The 22481-nt window shown below is 38.9% G+C and overlaps 1 protein-coding gene across 29 annotated transcripts in view; it reads right to left on the bottom strand.

Moving 5' to 3' along the window:
- Positions 1-11604: 11604 nt before the first annotated feature.
- The window catches only part of LOC147032534 (uncharacterized), a 166928-nt gene continuing 156051 nt past the window's right edge, over positions 11605-22481 (bottom strand). For 14 of the 29 annotated variants that reach the window (XR_015055214.1, XR_015055207.1, XR_015055208.1 and 11 more), the window contains 3 exons: positions 19764-19868; positions 19251-19284; positions 14833-18052 (listed from right to left, as the gene is read on the bottom strand). Coding sequence is in view for 9 of the 29 variants with exons in the window: in XM_085870261.1 (XP_085726387.1) it covers positions 17972-18052; positions 19251-19284; positions 19764-19868 (220 nt within the window). In the remaining 20 variants the exon portion in view is untranslated. Of the gene's footprint in view, positions 12218-14832; positions 18053-19250; positions 19285-19763; positions 19869-22481 lie in introns of those variants that run through there. The other 15 variants (XM_085870255.1, XM_085870254.1, XM_085870260.1 and 12 more) reach the window with 7 other exon arrangements.

Genomic DNA, 22481 nt, shown 5'->3' with positions numbered 1-22481 from the left:
TGTTTTTTTGCATTTCTACATGTTTTAAGTGATTTCTAACCCCCCCCCCAAAAAAAATTTGTTAGAGAAAAAAACCCCAGAAATTTTGCACCTTTTTTTTCAAAAAAAATTCGATTTTATTGTTTTGGCATTTCTACATGCGCGTAGATCTCGTTTAGTTTATTCAATCGTGGTTCAGTAGAGTCTGATCCGTTTTGACCTACAATGAATAGGATATCAGGTTCACTTTAAGTGACCCAGCAGTATTGGCGGTGGAGGTTTTGCACTCTACCGAGTGCTCCCCCTCTAGTTCTAGATGTTGTGAAAGTCGTTTGATTTTTTCCGAGAGTATAAATCAAGTTTTGTGAAACTCCTAATATTGTGAAAATCCTGTCCATAAAGCATAGTGAATATATATATATATATATATATATATATATATATATATATATATATATATATATATATATATATATATATTTAACCACGATTAATAATTATTCTTCGTAAGACAAAATAGTATGAAACAGTCGTCCATAAGCAGTTTTGTTTAAATTTATGCGATCTAGTCTGAAATTGCCTAATGGTATGTGAAATTAGTGGCAGCACAGCAATCTATTTGCTCAATGGAAGGTTATTATATTGGGGTGCAACCTGGAGACGAAAGAGTCCTTTGTGTCCCAGAGTTTAATTTCCATATTTTTTTTCTTTTTTTGTCCACTTGGCATTCTGCATCCACAGCTTTGTTTTTTTTTTCTTTTCTTTGTTTGTTTTTTAAACCCTATTATATGCTTTCACAAGTATTTTGCATTTCCATATGGAAACTCTCAGATAACATACAAAGTTGTTTTTTTTGTCTGGTTTGCTGCATATACTACCTTATTATGCCGATATGTTTCCAGCTGATTACCCTCGCAAATTGAACTGCCTGCTGACCTATTCTGCCGAATCTGCGGTACCTCTTAAGCTCCGGCAACCTCCGCTCGGGCGTTTTTGAGCTATCGCTTACTTTTTCAATATGATGGTAATAAAAAGAATGTTTAAGATGCATAAACGGCACATACGTTGACATATATTTGCAAGGAAAAAAACCCACAGAGCACCTTCGGAATAGAAAGTCAAAAGGCTCTGCTCCCAGAAATGAATTTTGCAATCAATCCGACTCGAGGGATGAAATCATTTTTTGCCGGACGAAATATTGCTTGATGATCCTCAAGTAAAACAACGGGTAATTGTAATACGCTGTTTAAAATGCACCGTCGTGCCAACAAAATGGAGTGGCTACTCCTTGGGGTTTCATTGGGCTGCGTGAACGGCCAATTCTGCAAAACACCTTTACCTTCAGGCGTGTACATCAGAAAGGTTTAGAGCACGTTTTAATTATGCATTTTCAAAGTGCTTTGGCAGTGTAAGGAAGTCTGATTAGATAGTATGAACACATTCTGGAGATTCTCCCTAATGTAACCGGTCGTGATTGCTCGTGGCCTTGCCAATCACAATTTCCCTGTTTATATTTCACGAAATTCACAGTAATTGTCAACAGTATAATTGGGAGCTATTATACTAAGCTCTCCGCTCTCTGGTTTTGGGTCGATCCTCGCCAAGGTCGTATCCAACTCACATTGCCAGCCGCTGTGATGCTCACAGAAAGGTATTGCATTGCAGAGCATGCCTTCCTTCAGTGGAGACGGTAAGACAGCTAGTTTGTCTGAAACGTAGACCTACAACAACCCATGCTATACTGTATTTCATAAGAGAAGACCTCTGGGTCACCATTTTAAAATCCTGAGCAATTATTCCATCTCTTCACTTATTAAGCCTCAGACATAAAATAATATTTATGCTCTGAGCTATAAACACTGCATCGGAATTTAATAAGGCTCATCTAGAATATTGTGTACAGTTTCATCACCACATCTCAGGAAGGAAAAAGCTGCCACAGAGAGGTTTCAACATTGTGCTACGAGATTGATTCCTGGGCTCGCGAGACAAAATGATGAGGAATGTTGAAAGGAGACAGGACTTTATACATTAGAAAGGAGGTGATTGCAAGAGGATGTGATGGAGATGTTTAAGATAATGAAGGGTGTAGACAAGATAGGTGCAGTGGATTTTTTTCAGGAGAGTGGACAGTGTTAGCACCAGGGGCCATAGCTTCGGGGTAAAGAGGAGCGTTAAGACAGTTTTAAGGCAGGTGTCTTTCAGTCGGAGAATGTGGATACGTTTAAATGGGATTTAGATAGGTACCTGGATGCATTGGAGATAGAGTTGTCTGGGGATATTGGCTTGTGTGGATGATAGGTAGCTTGTGTGTGGATGGTTGATGATTATAATGGGGTTGGTGCAGCGCATGCATGATGGGCCAAATGGCCTCCTCCTGCACCAAAGTTTCTCGTGTATCCTTGTGTATGATGAAACCCAGAAGTAACATTTGTTTTGGAAGTGTGAAACATGTTAAAAAATCACAAGTCTTCAGTTAAAATGATGTTTTACTTTACAATTCCAAAAGGGATGCATATTTTTATTGACACCATCATATATCCCTACTGCCCGATTTGATGCAATCAATGCTTTGTGAGTGCAAAGTTACGTGCCCCCTCAAGGAATGACTTTTAGACCTCAAGACAACCTATTATTATTATTATTATTATTATTATTATTATTACAAGGTTTTCCACATGGGGAAAAAAGAGAAGGAAACCTGGGCATGAGGAGGCCACAAACTTAGCCATCATGGTCATGCCTATGACCACCATATCCAGATCCCAGCACTCTCACCTACTGAACAACTAAACCCAAGCAGGAATATTGGCCAGGGTACCAGCATGGTACTCTGACTTACTCTTTTCAAAAAATGTGGTGGGATCTTTAACATCACTGCATAAATACAGGTGGGATCATGGCACAGCTGTCTTTACATTCCCATTTGAAGAAAGGCTTTTCATTTGTGCAATGACATTCAGCACCCATGTTGTAACTGTGCCAGTGTGGTCATTTATTTATTTTTTTATACCCAGCCAGCAATGAAACTCTGACGACACAGCTCAGAGATAATCTAATTACTACCAACCTAGCTATCCTGCTGTCCCAGTAGATCTATAAATGGTACAAGAAATAAACAAAGGAATTAATAAAACACTTTAAAACTCATTTAAACAAAAGGCCATTCTACTTTTCCTGCCATAATGGAATTTTGAAAGTCACACTCACTCTAAGTGGAATTTTTTTTCGCACGACTTGGAGAAAAACCTTTGATGAACCAACTTGCTGTTTACACAAAATGATACTAAGTCAGAATGAACAGATAACAAATCGGTGAAATTTTGAAAGATATATGTGATACCTCTTATGCACAAGGAGAATTCACCATTTGAACCATCCTTGGTGGCATTATGGTTGGAACCTCTTCTCTGAGTTTGTTCTGAGTTTGGAAGGTGGGTAGTCCAAACCCTGGCCAAGTATACTAAAGATTTTAAAACTCCCTGTATGTTGGCATCCATGGGATACATGTTGTTTCCTTGCTTGATGCTCAGCATTTAAAAAGAATAGAGCATGTACAAACAACCATAAGTTGGTAATAACAGCACAGGCTTTGATGGACCTAATGGCCTCCTGCATTGAAGTTCCTTGTGAGGGAGCTCATATTATTTATTTGCTAATACTTTGGGCAATTAAACTAATTTATTGCATCTTGCTTCCGCTGACAATTCCGCTGAGCTGTCCATGGCTTCCTCCCCTACGTGGGGCTTGCAAGTTCTGCTCATCACGTAGGAATAAAAAGCCATAAAAAGCCACAGCAGGGATAGCATCCCCATGGATGACACTTGCAAGGTGTACTGTAGCTTGACACAAATGTGACGAAACTTTGTGTTGGTTGCACCAAGAAAAAGAACAATGATGATCGTTCGTCTTCAAAAGTGATGACAATAATCTTCGTTACAAATTGCTGTTGTGGCTTTCTGAGAAAGTTTTGCATCCAATAGACGTGTTCATAGCTTTGAACTAGAACTTTAATGAGTAAGAGTATTTATAGTAGCTGGGTAACTTCAAACTTAAAAAAAAAGACATTTTAAAGAATTAAAGAAAGAACGAGGGCAAGATGAAATTTTAACATTGCACCATTAAAGTGTGGTGTTCTAGAAAAATTCAAAATATTTAATGAGATAAAAAGATACAAAACCCATTCATCTTAATCAAGTGCAAAATTATATGCAAGAAAAGGTTCGCATAGCTAGGAGTTATTGGAAGATCGAAGGTGAGCAGAGGACGTTCAACTTGAGAGTAGGACAGAGAAAGAGAGTCACAGAAGGAACTAGAAGAACACTCGGTAGAGCGCGTACCTCCGCCATGCAATGCCTCATCCAGTAGAACATATCGGGCCCAATACATTTTTGAAATATCGTGCTATATATCGTTTTTTGCCATGCCTCTCAGTGGTGAAGAAGAAATTTTAAAATAAAAAAATTGTCAGATCCAGATTCGGATCTTCACCAAAATCGAATCAATTCGTCCTTGTCACACACGCAACCTGTCCACCAAGTTTTGTCCGAATCCGTACATAACGTTTTTTAGATATCGTGCTTTTTATCGTTTTTGGCCCGATCTCTCAATGGTGAAGAATCACTTTAAAAATTCTTGTATCTGGGTCCGGATCTTCACCAAAATCTAATTAATTTGTCCTTGTCACATATCAAACATTCCCAACAAATATCATCTGAATCCATCCAACAACATTTAGAGATATCCTGCAAAAAAAACAAAAAAAAACAAACAAAGACAGACAGGGGTGAAAATATAACATCCTTCCACATTCAGTGGTGGAGGTAAATACATGATGGCAACAATAAATATCATTGTGTTAGCATTTCAGTGAGATAACTTACATAATGCACCAGAGCGAGCTAGACTGGTTCTCAGGGAGTGGAGGATGCTAGAGGTGATTTTTTTTCCCCATGATCTAATGCTCATAGTGGAGCTGCCACACACGCATACATATGGACCTATAGACGAACATACACAACACAACACAGAAGTTTTAGACAAGACGAACAGCCACTGAGCTTGGAGGGAAGTGCCATCACTTCCCAGGATACTTTTGGTACCAGCAACGTCATGACAATGGCGACGCTTTTTTTCACCACACTCACCAGAGGATTTCCTGAGAAGGAATTCCCTCCTCCCCATGGATGGCAACCTATGGGGATTGTCTGTGCAGTTATCTATCTATAATTCCAGCAATCTCTGTGTGAGTGTGTGTCTGTCTGTCTGTCTGCGACCGCTGTTTCTCGACAACCACTGGTCCGATCGAATTGAAACTTGCCAGCTATATTGCTGGGGACCTGAGGATGTGCCTTTTCAAGGTTTGATATTAATCGGACAAGTGCTTCCCAAGTTATGGCCATTTATTTACCAAACCAATGACAGGACACGTTGCTGTGACGTCACAATTCTTCTTTTTTTGTTTTGTTTTGCACGTACGAGCACGCACTAGTATATCTAATATCGAATTAAATTATGTGTTATTTAATTAATTTTTAATCAACTGGACTTACCACTCATCAAGCATCATCCAACCAAGAATGACATCGAGAGGTTTTGAACTCCAAAGGTCTCCAAAATAGAACTCGTTCTCTTAAATAGTCTTTGTATGATTTGGAACTGGGGTTTGAACCATCGTTTCAACCATCGACTTCCCAGATTCAAAGTGGACGCTTCAACCATTACACCACCGAGTCTGGTGAGGACTTTCAAGAAGATTCGAAAGAAGTTGTAAAAATAATGAAAACATTTACATATGGGTTGGCTTGTTTCATACTCCCATATGAGTGCTTACCTGGGCTGGCAGGTATGTGCACCCACCTCTGGGCTGTTTAGCCTGAGTTCGAATCTTGATGTAGCTATAAACTGTCATCCTAGTGTTTCACACTTAGGGTCATCAATATATGCATCATCCCTTGGGTGGACATTAAGCTGAGGATGCATCTGTCAGCACTGGTCGTTGGTGGATGTTTATGTTCCCTCTGTGTCTTTTACCAAGACTAAGTTTACTTATTGCTGGTACTTCGAACAAATTCTAAATTCCTGTTATTTTTGGTCAAACATTAGGCTTGGCCAGTCAGATCGTGAAAGACTGAGGAGAAAACGTTCCCAGCTCGCACCACAACAAGGTAGGAATACTTGGAGGTATTTTAGTTGTAGTAGTAGTCTGAGCTCTGGTTCAAGTGCACGAAATTCATTATCTACAGATATCTTTGTAAGTCGTGTAAAAGTGCACCGATGTCTCCTCAGGTTGTTTGTCCTATATGTGATGAACATACACGCTCCTCCATGAGCCTTTGGGGTAATTTTAACATTAAACTAGATTTCTGTGATCACAAAGTGATCGCAAAGGGTAAGCCTCGATCTCGTGGGGATCGACCACGACTTAGCCTTGGACCGCGATCCAATGATGACCATGTTTTTTTTTTAGACTACCATATGACCTTGACCTTCAACATTTAGAGATAGAGTGTAAATAACGTCTTGGAAGATGAAGTGGTATTTGAGATTCCACATTGGCAAAATTGCGCCATTACAAAAAAACGTGGTTCTTTTTCAGACCGCCACTTGACTGCGACTTTCATCTCAGAGGGTAGTTCCAGGCATTATTTGACAAATAAGGACTGAACCTCACACAAATTGCAACAGAAAATCTGATAACTGTTCATTACTCATAAATGTGTCCTCTATAACATATAAAAAGCCCTAATGAATCCAAGTGGTGGTTTTTTTTTTGTTATAAATTAAAATTATTAAAATTATTTTTTAATTTTTATTTTATTTTATTTTATTTTTCCAAAATGTTTCTTAACTGTACTCTGGTACCACTTTTTTCTACTTTATAATGGGATATTTAGCAATGCACTAACTATATATGTTATTCTAAACACATATTTCCATAGGAAGATGGTCTGGTTTTATTATTGAGATGACCCGTACCTTCAGCTAAGACCTCTAAGTGATTTAAATCCATTTATTATGGCCTGGCATATATACTTTAATAGTGCATGCACTGATGTTAAACACAACTAATATAATGTGGAACGATAAAAAGTCATGTGCTTCTGAAGACATTATTTTAAAGTAACAGCACTATTATACTATATAAGGCAACATAATATTTTAGGTTGTCTGGTTACTCAACCACTGGTTTCATCATCGTCATCGTCATCGTCATCGTCATCACATTCAGTCTGAAATGAATTTGCACACCCTGATCCTTTGCAGTTGCTGCATGCAACAGAGCACTCAATGTCGTGCTTCTTGCATGTGCACCTTAGGCTGCTGCAATCTGTCTTGCAACTGCATCTGATGACCTGCAGGAGTTCCTGGGGAGCTGGTGGTAAGTCAGTTTGGACAGGGATGAGCCCCCCCCCCCCAATCACTTTCTTTCCATCCCCAGTCTGGCGGCAGGAGTTCATCCACGGTTCCCTTCCACTGCTGCACCTGGTAGTACATGCAGAGACTGTGGTACTTTGCTGCTGCAGAGGTAGGTGGTAGGCTCTGTGGCTGTACATAAGAAGTTCTAGTAGCCACCTTCTCACAAAAAGTACTTGTGTCGTCGTGAGTTGAGTCCCTCCCCAGGCTTACCACTGTACAGGAGACCAAAGCATTCTCTCTTGCTGCCACAACATCTGCTGTGGAAGCTGACAGTGTGTCAAACACTGAAGCTTGCTCATGGAAGTCATCACTGGTTGTGAATTTCTTGAGAGCGGCTCCTTTGCCAATGCCATACAGGCGGGATGTAGTATCACACCCATCACACGCGTGATGTGGTATCACGCGTGGATGATTGCTTGTCCGATGGAGGCAGTTTTCATGCCGGCAATTTTTTTACCCCAAGCAACCCTTTCAGTAGAACCCGGAAGCTTTCTGGAAGAAAGTTGATGGCATCCTCTTCAGACTTCAACGATTCACAGTCAGGATATACATCATGATATGTTTCCACTGATTTGGATGTCATTTTTGATAAGTTTGGCAGCAGTTTCAATAATGCTCTTCTTCTCTATTTCGGGATCAGCTTTTCTGTGAGCATAAAAGTCCTGGAGGATCGCTTTGGCTGTGCTTCTGAAGGTAACCACATTTGGCTTCCCATTAATCTCGGTGTGGATGATTCTGTCACCAAACTGTTCCTTCAGTTTGAACTTCATTTGCGTGTAGCCATATGCTTGACATTCTGAGTCTTTGAGATTGTTTTCTATCCGGCTAACAAGATCATTGATCGTGATCTGTTCATTGTCATTTTCTTCGAGAAAGTTCGCAACTTCCAGAAAGGCATTAAATCTTTCTTCGTCTTGTGGCCGACCCAGTTTTTTTTTTAACCTCAGTTTCACTGATTCATTGAAAGATTTCAAGAGCATATCCTTGAACTCAACTGTCTTCACTGGAAATACAGTCCAATCAGAACTCTTCTTCTTGGTCCCAACATGCACTGACCTCCCACAGAACAGACAGTCTCTGTCATAATGGAACTCCTTCTCATCAGCTGAGCATAGTCGCACATGCCTGTCGACTTGCTCTTGTTCTTTCTCCTTCAGTGCTTTCGCTATTTGTTGTTGGCTGGTATATTTCTTGCAGCAGACTTGATGAACCAGTTCCCCAGGTGATGTATGAATGTCATCGTTTCTGGATTTACTTGCTCGGTTGATGGCGTCACTCCCCTTTTCAGTAAGTGTGGATGGTGGCTGTCCGCCCCCCTCTGCAGGGTCCTTACAAATGGCACATGTTGGAGGGCCACTCATTATTCAGGATGTGATGGCACTGCAATAATGTTAAAAAAACATGAGTATTCATTTTTAAAGTACAATAACTGTGCCAAATAACCACACATTAATTTCACCGATTGCACATTTTGCAACTTTCAACTTGACCGTTTTTACAATGCAAATCTCTTCAATTTGTTGTGAATTTCCTTTTGAACATGCACCGTACTGCACCCAATGTCATGTCTCATGTAAAACAAAGTTTCTGGTAGATTGTGGATCGTACTGAACCCTTTGTGTGGACATCAGACAAGCAGACATGCACAAATCCATTATTTTAACATGGGCGGCAATGTAGAAAAATGCCATCACCGATTTCAGTACTTTTCAATAGTTTCCACCACTTGGATTCCTGAAGACTTTTGATACGTTATACAGGACATATTATGAGAATAAACCAGTTGAAAGAGTTTTTGTTGCAATTTGTGTGAGGTCATGTCATATAATGCCTGTACTAGGGGTATGATGTATATTAAGTGTAAAAGCGGCTTGTTCGATGCTATCTAGAGAGGGCAATTTTGTTCTGATTGGATAAACCTTAGTCTAGTTATGGTGAAAATATTAGTTCGAATGTCTATAATTGGGTCATGACCTTAACAATTAGGTCACGGTCAAAACTTAGGTCACCTCAGCAAACATTCTGTTCCCATTATTGATGCAAATTTGCATTTCGAAAGTCACAGCCAGATCTGAGATGCAGCTCGGGATTTGGCAGAAAAAACAGTGGAGAAAAACCCAAATGGTGGTTTAGTAGTCCTTGAGGTATAAGACTTTGACCTTTAACCCAGAGGGGTATGATGTAGATTAAATTTAAATACACCTTACTCTCGGCTATCGAGAGAGGGCAATTTCGTTCCGATCGGACAAACTTGGGTCGAGTTATGGTGAAAAATGTTAAATGTCTATAATTAGGTCATGACCTGAAATAATAGCTCAACTTCAGATATTTAGGTCGACCTCACATACATTATATACCCATTATTGATGCAAAATTAAATTCCAAAAGTCCCAGCCAGCTCTGAGATACAGCTTGGAAATTGATACAGCTCAGGAATTGATACAGATCACAAACTGATACAGCTATTAAATTGATACAGCTCAGGAATTGATACAGATCAGAAACTGATACAGCTATGAAATTGATACAGATCGAAAATTGATACAGATGAGAAATTGATACAGCTATGAAATTGATATAGCTATAAAATTGATACAGATCAGAAATTGATACAGCTATGAAATTGATATAGTTATGAAATTGATACAGATCGGAAATTGATACAGCTATGAAATTGATACAACTATGAAATTGATATAGCTATGAAATTGATACAGCTGTAAAATTGATACAGATCAGAAATTGATACAGATCAGAAACTGATACAGCTTTGAAACTGATGCAGCTATGGAATTGATATAGCTATGAAATTGATACAGATCAGAAATTGATAAAGATCAGAAACTGACACAGCTCGGAAACTGATACAGCTTGGAAATCGATACAGCTATGAAATTGATATAACTATGAAATTGATACAGTATGAAATTGATACAGTATGAAACTGATGTATCTCGGAAATTGACACAATTCGGAAACTGAAACAGCTGTGAAATTGATACAGCTCGGAAATTGATATAGCTATGAAATTGATACAGTATGAAATTGATACAGCTGTGAAATTTATAGAGCTTGGAAGCTGATACAGCTTGGAAATTGATACAGCTGTAAAATTGATACAGCTTGGAAACTGATACAGCTCGGAAATTGATACAGCTCAGAAATTGATACATCTCGGAAACTGATACAGCTATGAAATTGATATAACTATAAAATTGATACAGCTGTGAAATCGATACAGCTGTGAAATTGATACAGCTGAGAAATTGATACATCTCGGAAACTGAGACAGCTCAGAAATTGATATAACTATGAAATTGATACAGCAAGGAAAGTGATACAGCTTGGAAACTGATACAGCTATGAAATTGATATAACTATGAAATTGATGCAGCTGTGAAATTGATATCGCTATGAAATTAATATAACTATGAAATTGATACAGCTTGGAAATTGATACATCTTGGAAGCTGATACAGCTATGAAACTAATACAGCTATGAAATTGATACAGCTCGGAAACTGATACAGCTATGAAATTAATACAGCTTGGAAACTGATACAGCTTTGAAATTGATACAGTTCGGAAACCGATACAGCTATGAAATTGATACAGATCGGAAATTGATAGAGATATGAAATTGGAACAGCTTGGAAACTGATACATCTCGGAAATTTGGTGTGTTGAGAGTACAGGAATAAGGAAAAAAAATTTCTAAATGCTGGTTTAGTACTCCAGCTGGTGTAAGAAACGCTGTGGTACCATTAATATTGGGGGTGCTCATTAATTATAGAGGCAAACCCTCCAACAGCAGTAAGCCTTCCCCTATGTTGTTGGGGGAAGGCTTAATAAATACCTTGAGAGAAAGAGCTAGGAATTACACACCAGGAAGTGTAACTTCCCTAATGGAAAAGCTTTAAGATAGTTCATGATTTCTTATGAGGAGGCACATGGAATGGCTTAATATGATCAAAGATAGCCAGCATGAGTTGATGAAGTGTTATATTTAACTGTTTCTTCTCTCTTTGATGCATTTAATAAAATCCATAGTATTTGAAATATTGAGATTTTAAGAAAGCTTCTTCGTTAAAATTAGAGCCAGCTTTTAAATGGTTGGATGACAACTTGCTGGAATGTGCGCTATATTTCATTTTTTACAGTGATCTAAGGCTCCTCGAGGACGCTGCATGTAAATCTCTCGCAAGAGCGATTTTATTCCTTTATTGCTTTTGCCAATCGATCATCTTCACTCTCATCATCATACATGTAAATTGAATCAAAACTCATAGGATAGATGAATGTCCAACACAAACTCAATATGTGCCAGGTTGGACTATGTTCCTTGTGTGAAAATTTCAAGCATGAATGGTGGTAGGAAAGAGGATTTGGAATAGGGGGAGGGGGGTAGAGCAGTATTTTTATGAATGACTAACAGGGTGTTTCCGATTGTGGCATATTTGAGGGAAGGAAGGGTTGTGGAAGTGAAACATTTCATGATATGTTGTAAAAAAAAACAGTCGCCATTGTGTGTTGGTAAACTGACAATTCCTCTGACACACACATGGCGATTTAACTAGTGGGGAAACAACCAACCTGCTGGCCATCTGCAATATCTTGCCACCTGCATTAAACCTTGGGGATGTGACTTCTTCCAGAAGGAGGAATGGTGCCACTCGAATGGGATCTGAACTGGCATCGGTCTGTTTAGCAGCAACGTGTTCACCTGGGGACTACCTCTTGTGAGTGTGGCGACCTCCCGATGGCAGACCACCTTGCGCTGGACTGCCCAACTTACCACCTGCGAGGGGGACGGCAGTTGCTACAAAGCATGATGCCACACACCCGCAACTGTTCAACGTCAACAACTTATACTTCAAAGATCATACACTCAAGCCATACAAAAGAAGAAGACAACAAATTCACTTTTTAGCCATGTAATTATCACTACCTGTAGTGAATCAAATGGTTACGTTGCTGATATGGCACAGGCATGATGGGACAATTAATATTGACCTCTCTTGATTACATACAGATTGCTTATGATGCGTAGATTTGCATGACAACCTTTGCTTCATGGCAATGGGTAAGAAAATAATTCCAACTATAATCAGTGTAGCAAGCATCTCATCATAGCATGACTAATAGGTAGAAATGTGACATAACATTTTGTTATCCCTCTGACAAATATCCCTGATAACTCACCCTTGGGCAGATTGTAAAATGAATTCACTCTTTACAGAAAGCACAACTTTCACTTTTGAAAGCTGGGTCAGTTATTTAAACAGTCATTGCAGTGTCCCGTAGCTTTGAAAGCTGCAAGTCCAATTAGAAGGTGTATTATTGCAGGAAACACCTGTAAGGCAAGGTAATTACTCTACTCTGACGTCTCGATTATGGGAATAAGGCTCTCGGTGAAAAACCTGAAATCACATTAAATTTATTGGAAAGGACTATCGTCTACACATGTACGATTTTACTGCACTCGGTGTTGCTTTTCTCATGGAGTACAACAGTTAATAAAGAATAAAGCCTCATGAAATTGCATGAACATTTGGAACCTGCGACGTCGCACAAGATAGCAGTTATTCGCCTCTGTTACAACAAAGCAGGAGCGAAGTGTGAATTCGTTTGCCTTTCCAATCCTGTTCTCCACGTTATAGTACGTGTAGCTGCGCTGGTACTCACGAAAAACAAATAATTCCAGGAAGGACATTTAACAGTAACCACAATAACTGCACTGAAAATGCTTCAGAAAGAACGATTTGCTGAATTAAAGCAGTTACTATAAGAGTAGACCTCGGACAATGATCTTCTTCCGTATGCAGCACAAGGTTGCGGGGTAGCATCATTGGCTGAGGGCAAGGCTGTGCCGCTGATGCATTGACCTCTGTAGGTTAGGGCAGGAATTTTGGATTTAGCCACAGCACCGGTGATAGCTCGCCTATTCTTCACGAAGGACACCGAGGAGGTCTTTAACGTGCACCAACTATTGCCCGTGGATGGGACACCCAGCTTAACGTTCATATGAGTGACTGCACACACATTGAGGAATCCCGCTGCCTGTGAAACACTGGGGTGACCATTTATAGCTGGCTCGAGATTCAAACCCAAGCAAGACAGCTTAGAGGTGAGCGTGTGTACTTCTCGGTGACCCAGCCAGTCTAGGACAATGATGAAAATAGAGATGTTATTTTTAAGGCCTCAATTTTGTCTCCTTCTCCTCCCCTCCTCCACTGCTAACTTCAAATAAATAAATAAACAACTTAAACAATAGTCAGTATAACAGCTTCTTTTGTCTGAGGCATATACATTTCTGGAAGATTGTTGAAAATGGCTCAGGCTAATGGACGAGATCATACATAAAGCAAAAATGTATTACAGCAAAAAAGTGAGACGATAGAAAATCAAATTTAAATATCTGCTGTGTAGTTCTATAAATGCTCGAAGCATCAGAGCTTAACGTCCACTCGAAGGGAATTATTACCTTGGTAACATCATTCCATACATTTTTATGGGAAAACCCTGAAGATTTATAACCACCTTATGTCAGAGTACCATCATCACAGCACGAAGTCGTCAAGCTGTGTGTGTGTGTGTGAAAGGGTGTATGCTCACATTACAGAATGGATTAACCTGCCTCTGGTGGGAAAATAAAGATGAGCGAACAATTTCTTGCTTCTGAATCACTTTTTCTCTGCGGAATATCGATGCAGCATGTCTCTTTTCGCTGTACATGCGTGATGTCAGAATCTCGTATGGGCAAAAAGAGATGGATGGCTTTGTCCTATTTTACTTGTTTTACCTTGTAAATATAAAGGGAAGTTTTCACAAGCAAGGATTTAAACCGCCGGCTGTTGCAACCTCTGTGTTTCACGAGAGTCATTCTTCATGATAAAGCATTGTGGCAATGCATTTAGCAAGAGGAAACTGGATGTACCACACCCATTTGCAATCGTATGATAAAGTGAGGCAAAGTCAGACCTTTGTTTCCAATTTCATCCATAAATAAGTCAAGTATTGGCTCTGCATTTTGTTTTGGCAAGGAAAAAATAAGGAAACACAAGGAACTTGGACACAACAGGAAGTCATTCGGCCCATCATGCCTGTGTTTCATGAACACCGCATTAATTCATTCAATCATTCAGTTTATTTACTCAATTTAATTGGGGAGATGGCAGGGGAGGAGTGGGGGGGGGGGGGAGGAACAGGAAGGCACAGGATATATATATATATATATATATATATATATATATATATATATATATATATATATATATATATATATATATATATATATATAAAATACACTGTAAATATAGAATGGAATACGGTAGTACTCCACTTCAAAGGATGATACTGAAAAAAATGGCCACCCATTCAAATGTGTACACAATGATATGCTCATAAACTCCTAAAGAGTGAAGACAAAAGCAATTTAAAACCATAACTTTTATTCTCGAGTATTTTCTGAACTAGCAAGACTTAAAAAGACACCAAAATACATCGCTAAAGTACCATCATGGGAGATGCTGAAACACCAATTTGTACTTCTTCTTGTTCCCCTCTCAAAACAATGTTAAACTGTAGCCCGTCCTTCCTCAACAACTGCTGAAACTATGATGGTGATTCGAACGTGACAAAGTTACTTTGTCTCTAGACGTGTGCACGCAACCAAAAATTAAAAAATAAATTAAACATTAATCGTTTTATTATGAAAAGAAATCGAGCTGGAATGTGGACTCAAACAAACCAAACCATGTGGATCGTGAGGGGGGAAATGGACGCCGGACAGTACCATTCAAAAAGCGATACGTATCCAAACCATCACCCAAATCAACTGAAACAAGTATTAAAACAATTTAATGACATAGATGGATTTAATCAACACCAAAGTAACAAAATATATAAAACATTGAAAATAAATAGAACACTCAGAACTCGTGAAAATTGTCGCCACTTTGAGGCTATTGTGGGACGTCCAGTGTAACATCCATTCGAGGGACGGCACACACAGGGATGAATCACTCTGCCTGCAGCAGACATGTACATTCTGTCAGCTGCTCACTCTACCAACGATTTAGGTATTTCTGTACATAAACTTGGTTATATTTCAACACTTTGATTTGAATCACTTTGGTACGTAATAAAAAAACGACAAGTAAACTCAGGTTTTAAATTTTGATCAAAAAATTATATTGTGAAATAATCGGGAAGATTTGATCTTCTTCAGCATCCTTAAAACGCCCCCCCAGTTCTTTACACTTCCAAATAAACAATATTTGTTCTCGAACGTTATTGTGAAAAGGAAAGTGTTATAGTTACTCGGATAAAGTTTATTATTGAAAACTATCGCACAAAAGGTGAAAAACACCATCGTTTCTCGTTCTAAATTACAGTCAAACGCACAATGGAAATCGCCTTCACCCATCATCGAGTGCTAACCAAGATGGCGTCCAGCAGCTACACCGGGCTCTGTGTGTTGTGAATGGCAATGAACATTCTATTTATTTTCAGTTCAGTGGTGGTAATCCAAATCATGGACTGAGACAAAAGCAAGGATTGAGGGGGGAGGAGTAGAATGTACCAAAAGCCAAATTTAATAACAAACACATTTTACTTTTGTTGTGGGATTGTGTTGGGATTGAAGAAGAAGAATGAAGAATAAGAAGACAATGAAGAATGACACATCACAACACAACAATAATAATAAAAAAATTATATATATATATATATATATATATATATATATATATATATATATATATATATTTGTATATAAACACACACGATCGGTTTATGCTTTGATAGCAATAGTGAACCGTGCTTCCCCGTTGTCACGGGTCGCTCACCTGCATTTGATTTTTAATTTTTAATTTATTTATATTTTCATTTATGGATGCTTTCTGATAGTTCTGTGATTGTTTTTCCGATGTATCGGCTTCAATGTCCCTCAGCGCACAAAATTACTGTGCTTCCCCATTGTCTCGGGTTGCTCATTTACATTTTCCCATTTTTTTCCATTTATTTATTTTCATTTAAATTATATTTCATTTCCAGATGCTTTCCAACGGTTCTGTGATTTTTTTTCCCCAGTGTATCGGCTCCAATGCCCATCGCCAAACCAAATTTTAGCTTTCTATGTCACCCAGAAGGTACCGATCTTTAATATCAGTGGGTGAGAGCTTTCCATCCATCCATCCATCCATCCATTGGGACCATACTCTGAACAGAGCATCAGTCACTGCCAAAGCAGTCTCCTGGGCTATTGGGCACATTCCAGGACAGGTCACCACTACAACACAGGATCCTCAAATGGCTCAATCAACCAAGAACACTGGTTCTCATTTTGCCAACCTCAGAAGAATGACAGGCTGAGTCAACCCCACCTGATATTAATTCAACAGTTGAGCAGGATTTGAACTACAGGACCCTCAAATCCCAAACATACCATCCGAACCATTAAGCCAACACCAGGCCATGCAAAAGTCTTAGACACATTCAGGAGTTACAATACATGGATGTTTTGAGGATCAAAAATTTACTGAACACCTCCACTAGTGTTTGTACTATAATAACAAGAATGATTGTTATTAACACACTTTAGTTTGGGTGAAAAAAAACTAAGCTTGTCATTTTGTAGTCTTTAATTCACATTGAACGGAATCGTCAAAAACTTTAAAATCTGTGTTGATAAACCCAGGACTGGATGACCCAAAAACTGTCTAACAAAGATGAGCAACACTTATGGATAATATCCTTTTGGAAGAGAATGAAGATGAGCTTTGAATTGACAACAGAATTGACATAATGCTCAGGTGTATTGCCCCATCCAACAACAGTGTGAAGGTCACTGTTGAAATCAGGACTTAAAGAACGTGTTGCAGTAAGAAAACCTCTGTTGAGAAAGGTGAACAAGACAAAAAGGCTAAAATATGCACAACAACATAGAAATTGGAACACTGGTCAAAGGTGATTTGGACAGACGAGTCGAAGGTGAAGTTATTTTGATGTAATTGAAGACAGTATGTGAGACGACAAAAAACTAAAACTTATGAAGAGCCTTGCTTGAAGCTAACAATGAAGCCGAGGCTACATGAACATGAAAGAGCAATTCGGAAATTCACCATACATTTGACATGGATGGGGCCTGTGTCCCAAACACGACATCCGACAAACGACACAGATTGATTCTGGAGGCATGGCAAGTCAAGAGCGGAGTGGTTGGTCTAACTCAGTGGTTCCCAACCTGTGGTACGCGAGGGACTTCCAGGTGGTTCGCGAGCACTTTCGGGCTCAACCTTTAAAAAAAACAAACAAACAAAAAAACATCACCAATCTGCTTTCCGTTGAACCAGGCGATCTGCCTGTCGGGACCGGGTAACAAGAGGAGCTCATAGATATCCAGGCTGACGAGACAGCAAAGACGAAGCACAAGGAATGCTCTCCTATGAACTTCTGGGTGACCATGGCCTCCTCGTACCCGACACTAGCCCGTCACGCTGTTCCCCAGCTACTGATTTTCCCCTCTACGTGGGAGTGCAAGCAGGGGTTCTCAGCCATGATGACCATCAAGTCAAAGAGCCGGAACCGTCTTGGTGCGCCCGGGCATGATTTCCGATGTGCTGTGAGCAAAGTTATGCTCCGCATCGACCAGCTGGTGGAGAAGAAACAGATGCAGCCCTCACATTAAATTTTGTTCTTTGTTGACAGTTAGTTCATTTGTGTGCTCTAGTTGTGAATAAATTGATATCTTATCGAATTGAGTTTTTCTGGAACCAGGTGGTACATGGCGATGGTATGGGACCTCCAAGTGGTACTCGATCAGAAAAAGGTTTGGAACCACTGGTCTAACTGGAGAGACCATGGATATACACACACAATACACACCTCTGAAACAAATGACAAAAACTGGATGGTGTAAACAACTGCCCAAGGTGAACGAAAAACAACAATGCTCGATCTTCACCACCACACCCACACAATTACAACTCCCAACGGAACATCGACAAATCACACAACACACACGACCATGTCCTACCCCGATACAAACCCAGTCATGTTCATGCCCCAGAAACACGAAAACAAAAATGAACACAAACATTTACTCACTCCATTTATGACATACAACACCAGATCAGGAGTGAATAAAAAGAGCAGAGCAGACAATTGATGATGCAATTGGCATTTTTTTGCCCAAGGTCAGCACAATAAAAACACTCCTCAATTGAACCCTCCCACCAGCATATGACCGGAAACGTGTTGTCGTGCTTCGGGAAGAAAAGCTGATATGTGCTAAGGCTTGGGATCTGTTGGCCTGAGGAAGCCAACTGGGAAGTGGGTGAAACATTGCCTGAGATCGGATCTGCTCTTGCTTGTTTTTTTTATAAGATTAGCAGAGTGGCTTTTTTGTTGGATGCACCATTTTTTTTTAACCCCAAAAAACAATGTAAAATCTATAAAGGTCGTTCGAAGCACTCACTGACTCACTCACTGTCTGACCGACTCACTGATATAAATGTAAGTACTTTTTAGATCTTGGCTAGAAAGTTGAAATTTTGCATGTTGGTGTATCTCAAAGGTGTGATTCCACAAATAAATCAATAAAATCACCAAACTGTCCATAAACAAAAGTTAGCTCATACAGCCTTGCTACTTCTCACGGATCCTCACGTGACCAGAGACAATGGCCTGTCCGCAGTGGATTACCGATTTGAAAGTTAATCATCTGGTTGGGAATTGAATCCTGATCGGCCAGCTCCATGGTAGAATCACGATCACTCCAGCAGTCCAACACACAAGCATTACTAATCAAAATTAAATGAATTATTCAAAAAGGAGAGATGCTAACCTACCATGATGATAACTCGAACTGGCTCTGTTCCTAACCTGCAACATGGGAACATATGACAATCACTGTTTGTTTATGATTTTGGTTCATAAGCTCTGTCCTTTAATTTTTGTCTTCTCCTGAGAATCATAAACTTTGCCTCTTGGTGTTGCCTTTAAAGCCATACCAAGGTAAACAACAGTTTTATTTTATAAAATCTTATTTTATAACTGATAGTACCTATTGGGAAAATAAAGAACAATGTTACCTAACGCGTACACTGCAAACATTTGTATACAGACAGCTTCTCTGAATATACTAACAAGTTTCATCATCGTTTAAGCCAACCATTTCAATTTGAAAATTGTAATTGCTCTAACTCTGAACTGTTCAATAAAGAGCTCATTCAGAACACTCATTCTTGATTTACTTAATTTATTTAGCTGCTTGCAGAATGCAAGCACAATTCACTTCATCAAATATTGAAAACTCTTTCAAACCACTGACACACTGACTCACTAATAAAAATGTTTCGTACTTTTTAGTTGCGTGGAACCTCGCTCCCTTGGCCAGGAGATGGGTGGAGCTTGGAGCTTGTGACACGTCCGCCACTCGCTCAGCCAGGAGAGGGGCAGAGTTTGGACTGTGGAATAAATAAAGAGGTAAAACTGCTCACTCATTTATCATTTACTTCAATTATTTATCTCCTTTGAAAAAGCAAGCACACACCACTATATATTTATCCAGCTTACTTTTATTATGTCTACATATAGGATGCAACCCAATATGTGCTTGCAGAATGCAAGCATGCTCCACTAATATGAAGTATATATTATACACACATCATATATAAATTATTATTTAAAATTTTCTTCCATATTATTTGGGGGGAGGGGGATGAAGATGGCTGGAGGGTGAGGATTAAATAGACACCGACACCACGTTCACTTATTGAGACCCTCTCACAGACATCACAATCACTGCACAAGCTTAAGCAGTTGATCACTCTCAATAATGCTCTTGTCTCAAGAAGTCATGAGTTTTAAAGCATTTAACGTACAACATTATTAGCATTATTTATTGGTGAATGGATGAACAGGAGTTTTTTGAATTTTTTTTTTCTAATCTGTGCCTTAGGATCATTGAAAGAGCATTGTTGTGTATTCATTACAGTAAAGGGAAGGATATGAGTACAAAGGAAATGAGATGTAATTACATGATGTTTGTGTCAAGCAGCACGTTCTTAGATCATTCAACAACCATCGTTTTTACTTTTTGAAAAATGAACAAGACTCGGTGAGCACAATGTGATGAAAACTTGCTTTGATTAGCAAATTTCCTTTGTGCCTATACATATCTAACAGGAAATTCTCCAGGTCTTTGTGAAATCCATTTGTCTTTTGTGAAAGTTTTCAGTTCTTTGTGAAATTGTCCAGATTTTCAGGAACTTGTTTTCTGAAACAATCGATAGTGGAGGGCTCGGACTTTAACAAATATGAGGATTGAACCGCAAAGACATCTATCAATTTCATCCGTGGCTCAGACATCCAATCGACTGGCCAGCTCCGCGACAGTGCCTTTATTTGTGAAGGAGAATAGCACTTTTACAAAGACTCGTAATATAATTTGCTCTTCCTCCAGGGTGCTCTCTTTAGAGACACATGTTATCAATTCAAATGAAACGTTTCTTTAGGGTAAATAATGCAGCAAACAAAGGATTTCCCAACAGATTTTACCCCTTTTTTGAAATGCGGTGTTGCATGCGGAGATGTCTTTACAAAAGGACAGCGTATACTAGCGCTTGTGGAATGGCCATGGATATTAAACCACATGTTCATGCGATGAGTAAAGCTTGTGGAGGAAATTTTGCAAATTGTTACATAACGAACAAGAGTGTGAAAAAACAACCTGGAGATTTCATGAGAACTAAACATGTGGTAACTATAATGAGGCTGTTGGACCATTGTTGTACTGTCGTTATCAGGCTGCTCGAGTTTTTTGTTGGTGAGGGGGTTGGGTGGTGGGGAGGGAGGGTGTGGGGGGGGAGAGTTTCTATTTTTCGTTTTGAACTTCTGAACCATCAGCACTAATTATGGTGATGTTTATAACCACTCATATTATGGTATAATTTACTGCTCTTTTCAAAACTGTCATTATATCTTGACTTCAACAAACTCGCAAATTCATTTCATGAGCATGTTATTATTCAATAACTAATTTTCTTTTTTCATTAGCAAGATTTCTTAGATTGACAAAATTTTCATGGTTCGCAAACAAATAAATTATACAATCAACTTGCTGTTTATTCATAGCCTCCTTGCAGCAATCGAAGGCGAATAATGAAATCCACGGAGGTCAGAATAGAAAACAAATGTGCCATTTTTCTCAGAGATGACCAAAACCGAACTTCGTCAAACTTTCAGAGGTTCATCAGTGAGTCCTGAGGAGTTTCAGGCAAACAAGTATTTGAAATATTTTTTAAAATAAAAAAAAAATTGGATTTTTTTTGTTAATCGCTCTATCGTGCCAAAGCCTTTGAAGCGATGTAAAATGTACCATTAAATTATCCCTGACCCAATTCCTTGGTGGTTGTGCGGAAGTGTTTTAGGCACCCACAAAAATAAAAAAAATTGATTTCTTAAAAATGCTACTAGGATTAGAACAGCACTGGGTAGTGGGTAATGCTGGGTACCTTTGCGATTACAACATAAAACAAGATTTGACCATTTTGAGCTCGCCTGTTCGAAGAACAGAGAGCTATAGCGATACCCCCGGCGTGAGCGTCAGCGTCAGCATGAGCGTGAAAATGTTAAAGTTTTTGGTGCAAGTTATTTCCTTTCTAATGTTTTTATCTACCACACTATTTTTTACTGATTACAATATACAAATACATATATTGCTTTAAAATTATTTGGATCAGACTTCACTGCAATGCTAAATAAAAAATATTATTAGACTAGTCTTTAAAAACGATAAATGTATAAACAGGCGAGCATTGGGTGGCTATGACACCAACTCTCTGGTTTATCTTTGCAGCAGTGAGAGAATGAAACGAAGTACATATATAATGTGTGTAAACAAGTCATATTTGTGTGTTTAACAATATATATATATATATATATATATATATATATATATATATATATATATATATATATATATATATATATATATATATATATATATATGTTATGCCTTGTGTTGGATTAATGGTTAGGGTGGTGCAGTTGGGATCCTCGAATCCTGAGTTCAAATC

Source organism: Eptatretus burgeri, chromosome 2, assembly GCF_056783735.1.
Source record: "Eptatretus burgeri isolate ZD-2024b chromosome 2, Ebu_testis_v1, whole genome shotgun sequence".
NCBI lineage: Eukaryota > Metazoa > Chordata > Myxini > Myxiniformes > Myxinidae > Eptatretus > Eptatretus burgeri.
The sequence above is the reverse complement of the archived record's forward strand: the minus strand, read 5'-3'. Positions and strand labels throughout refer to the sequence as shown.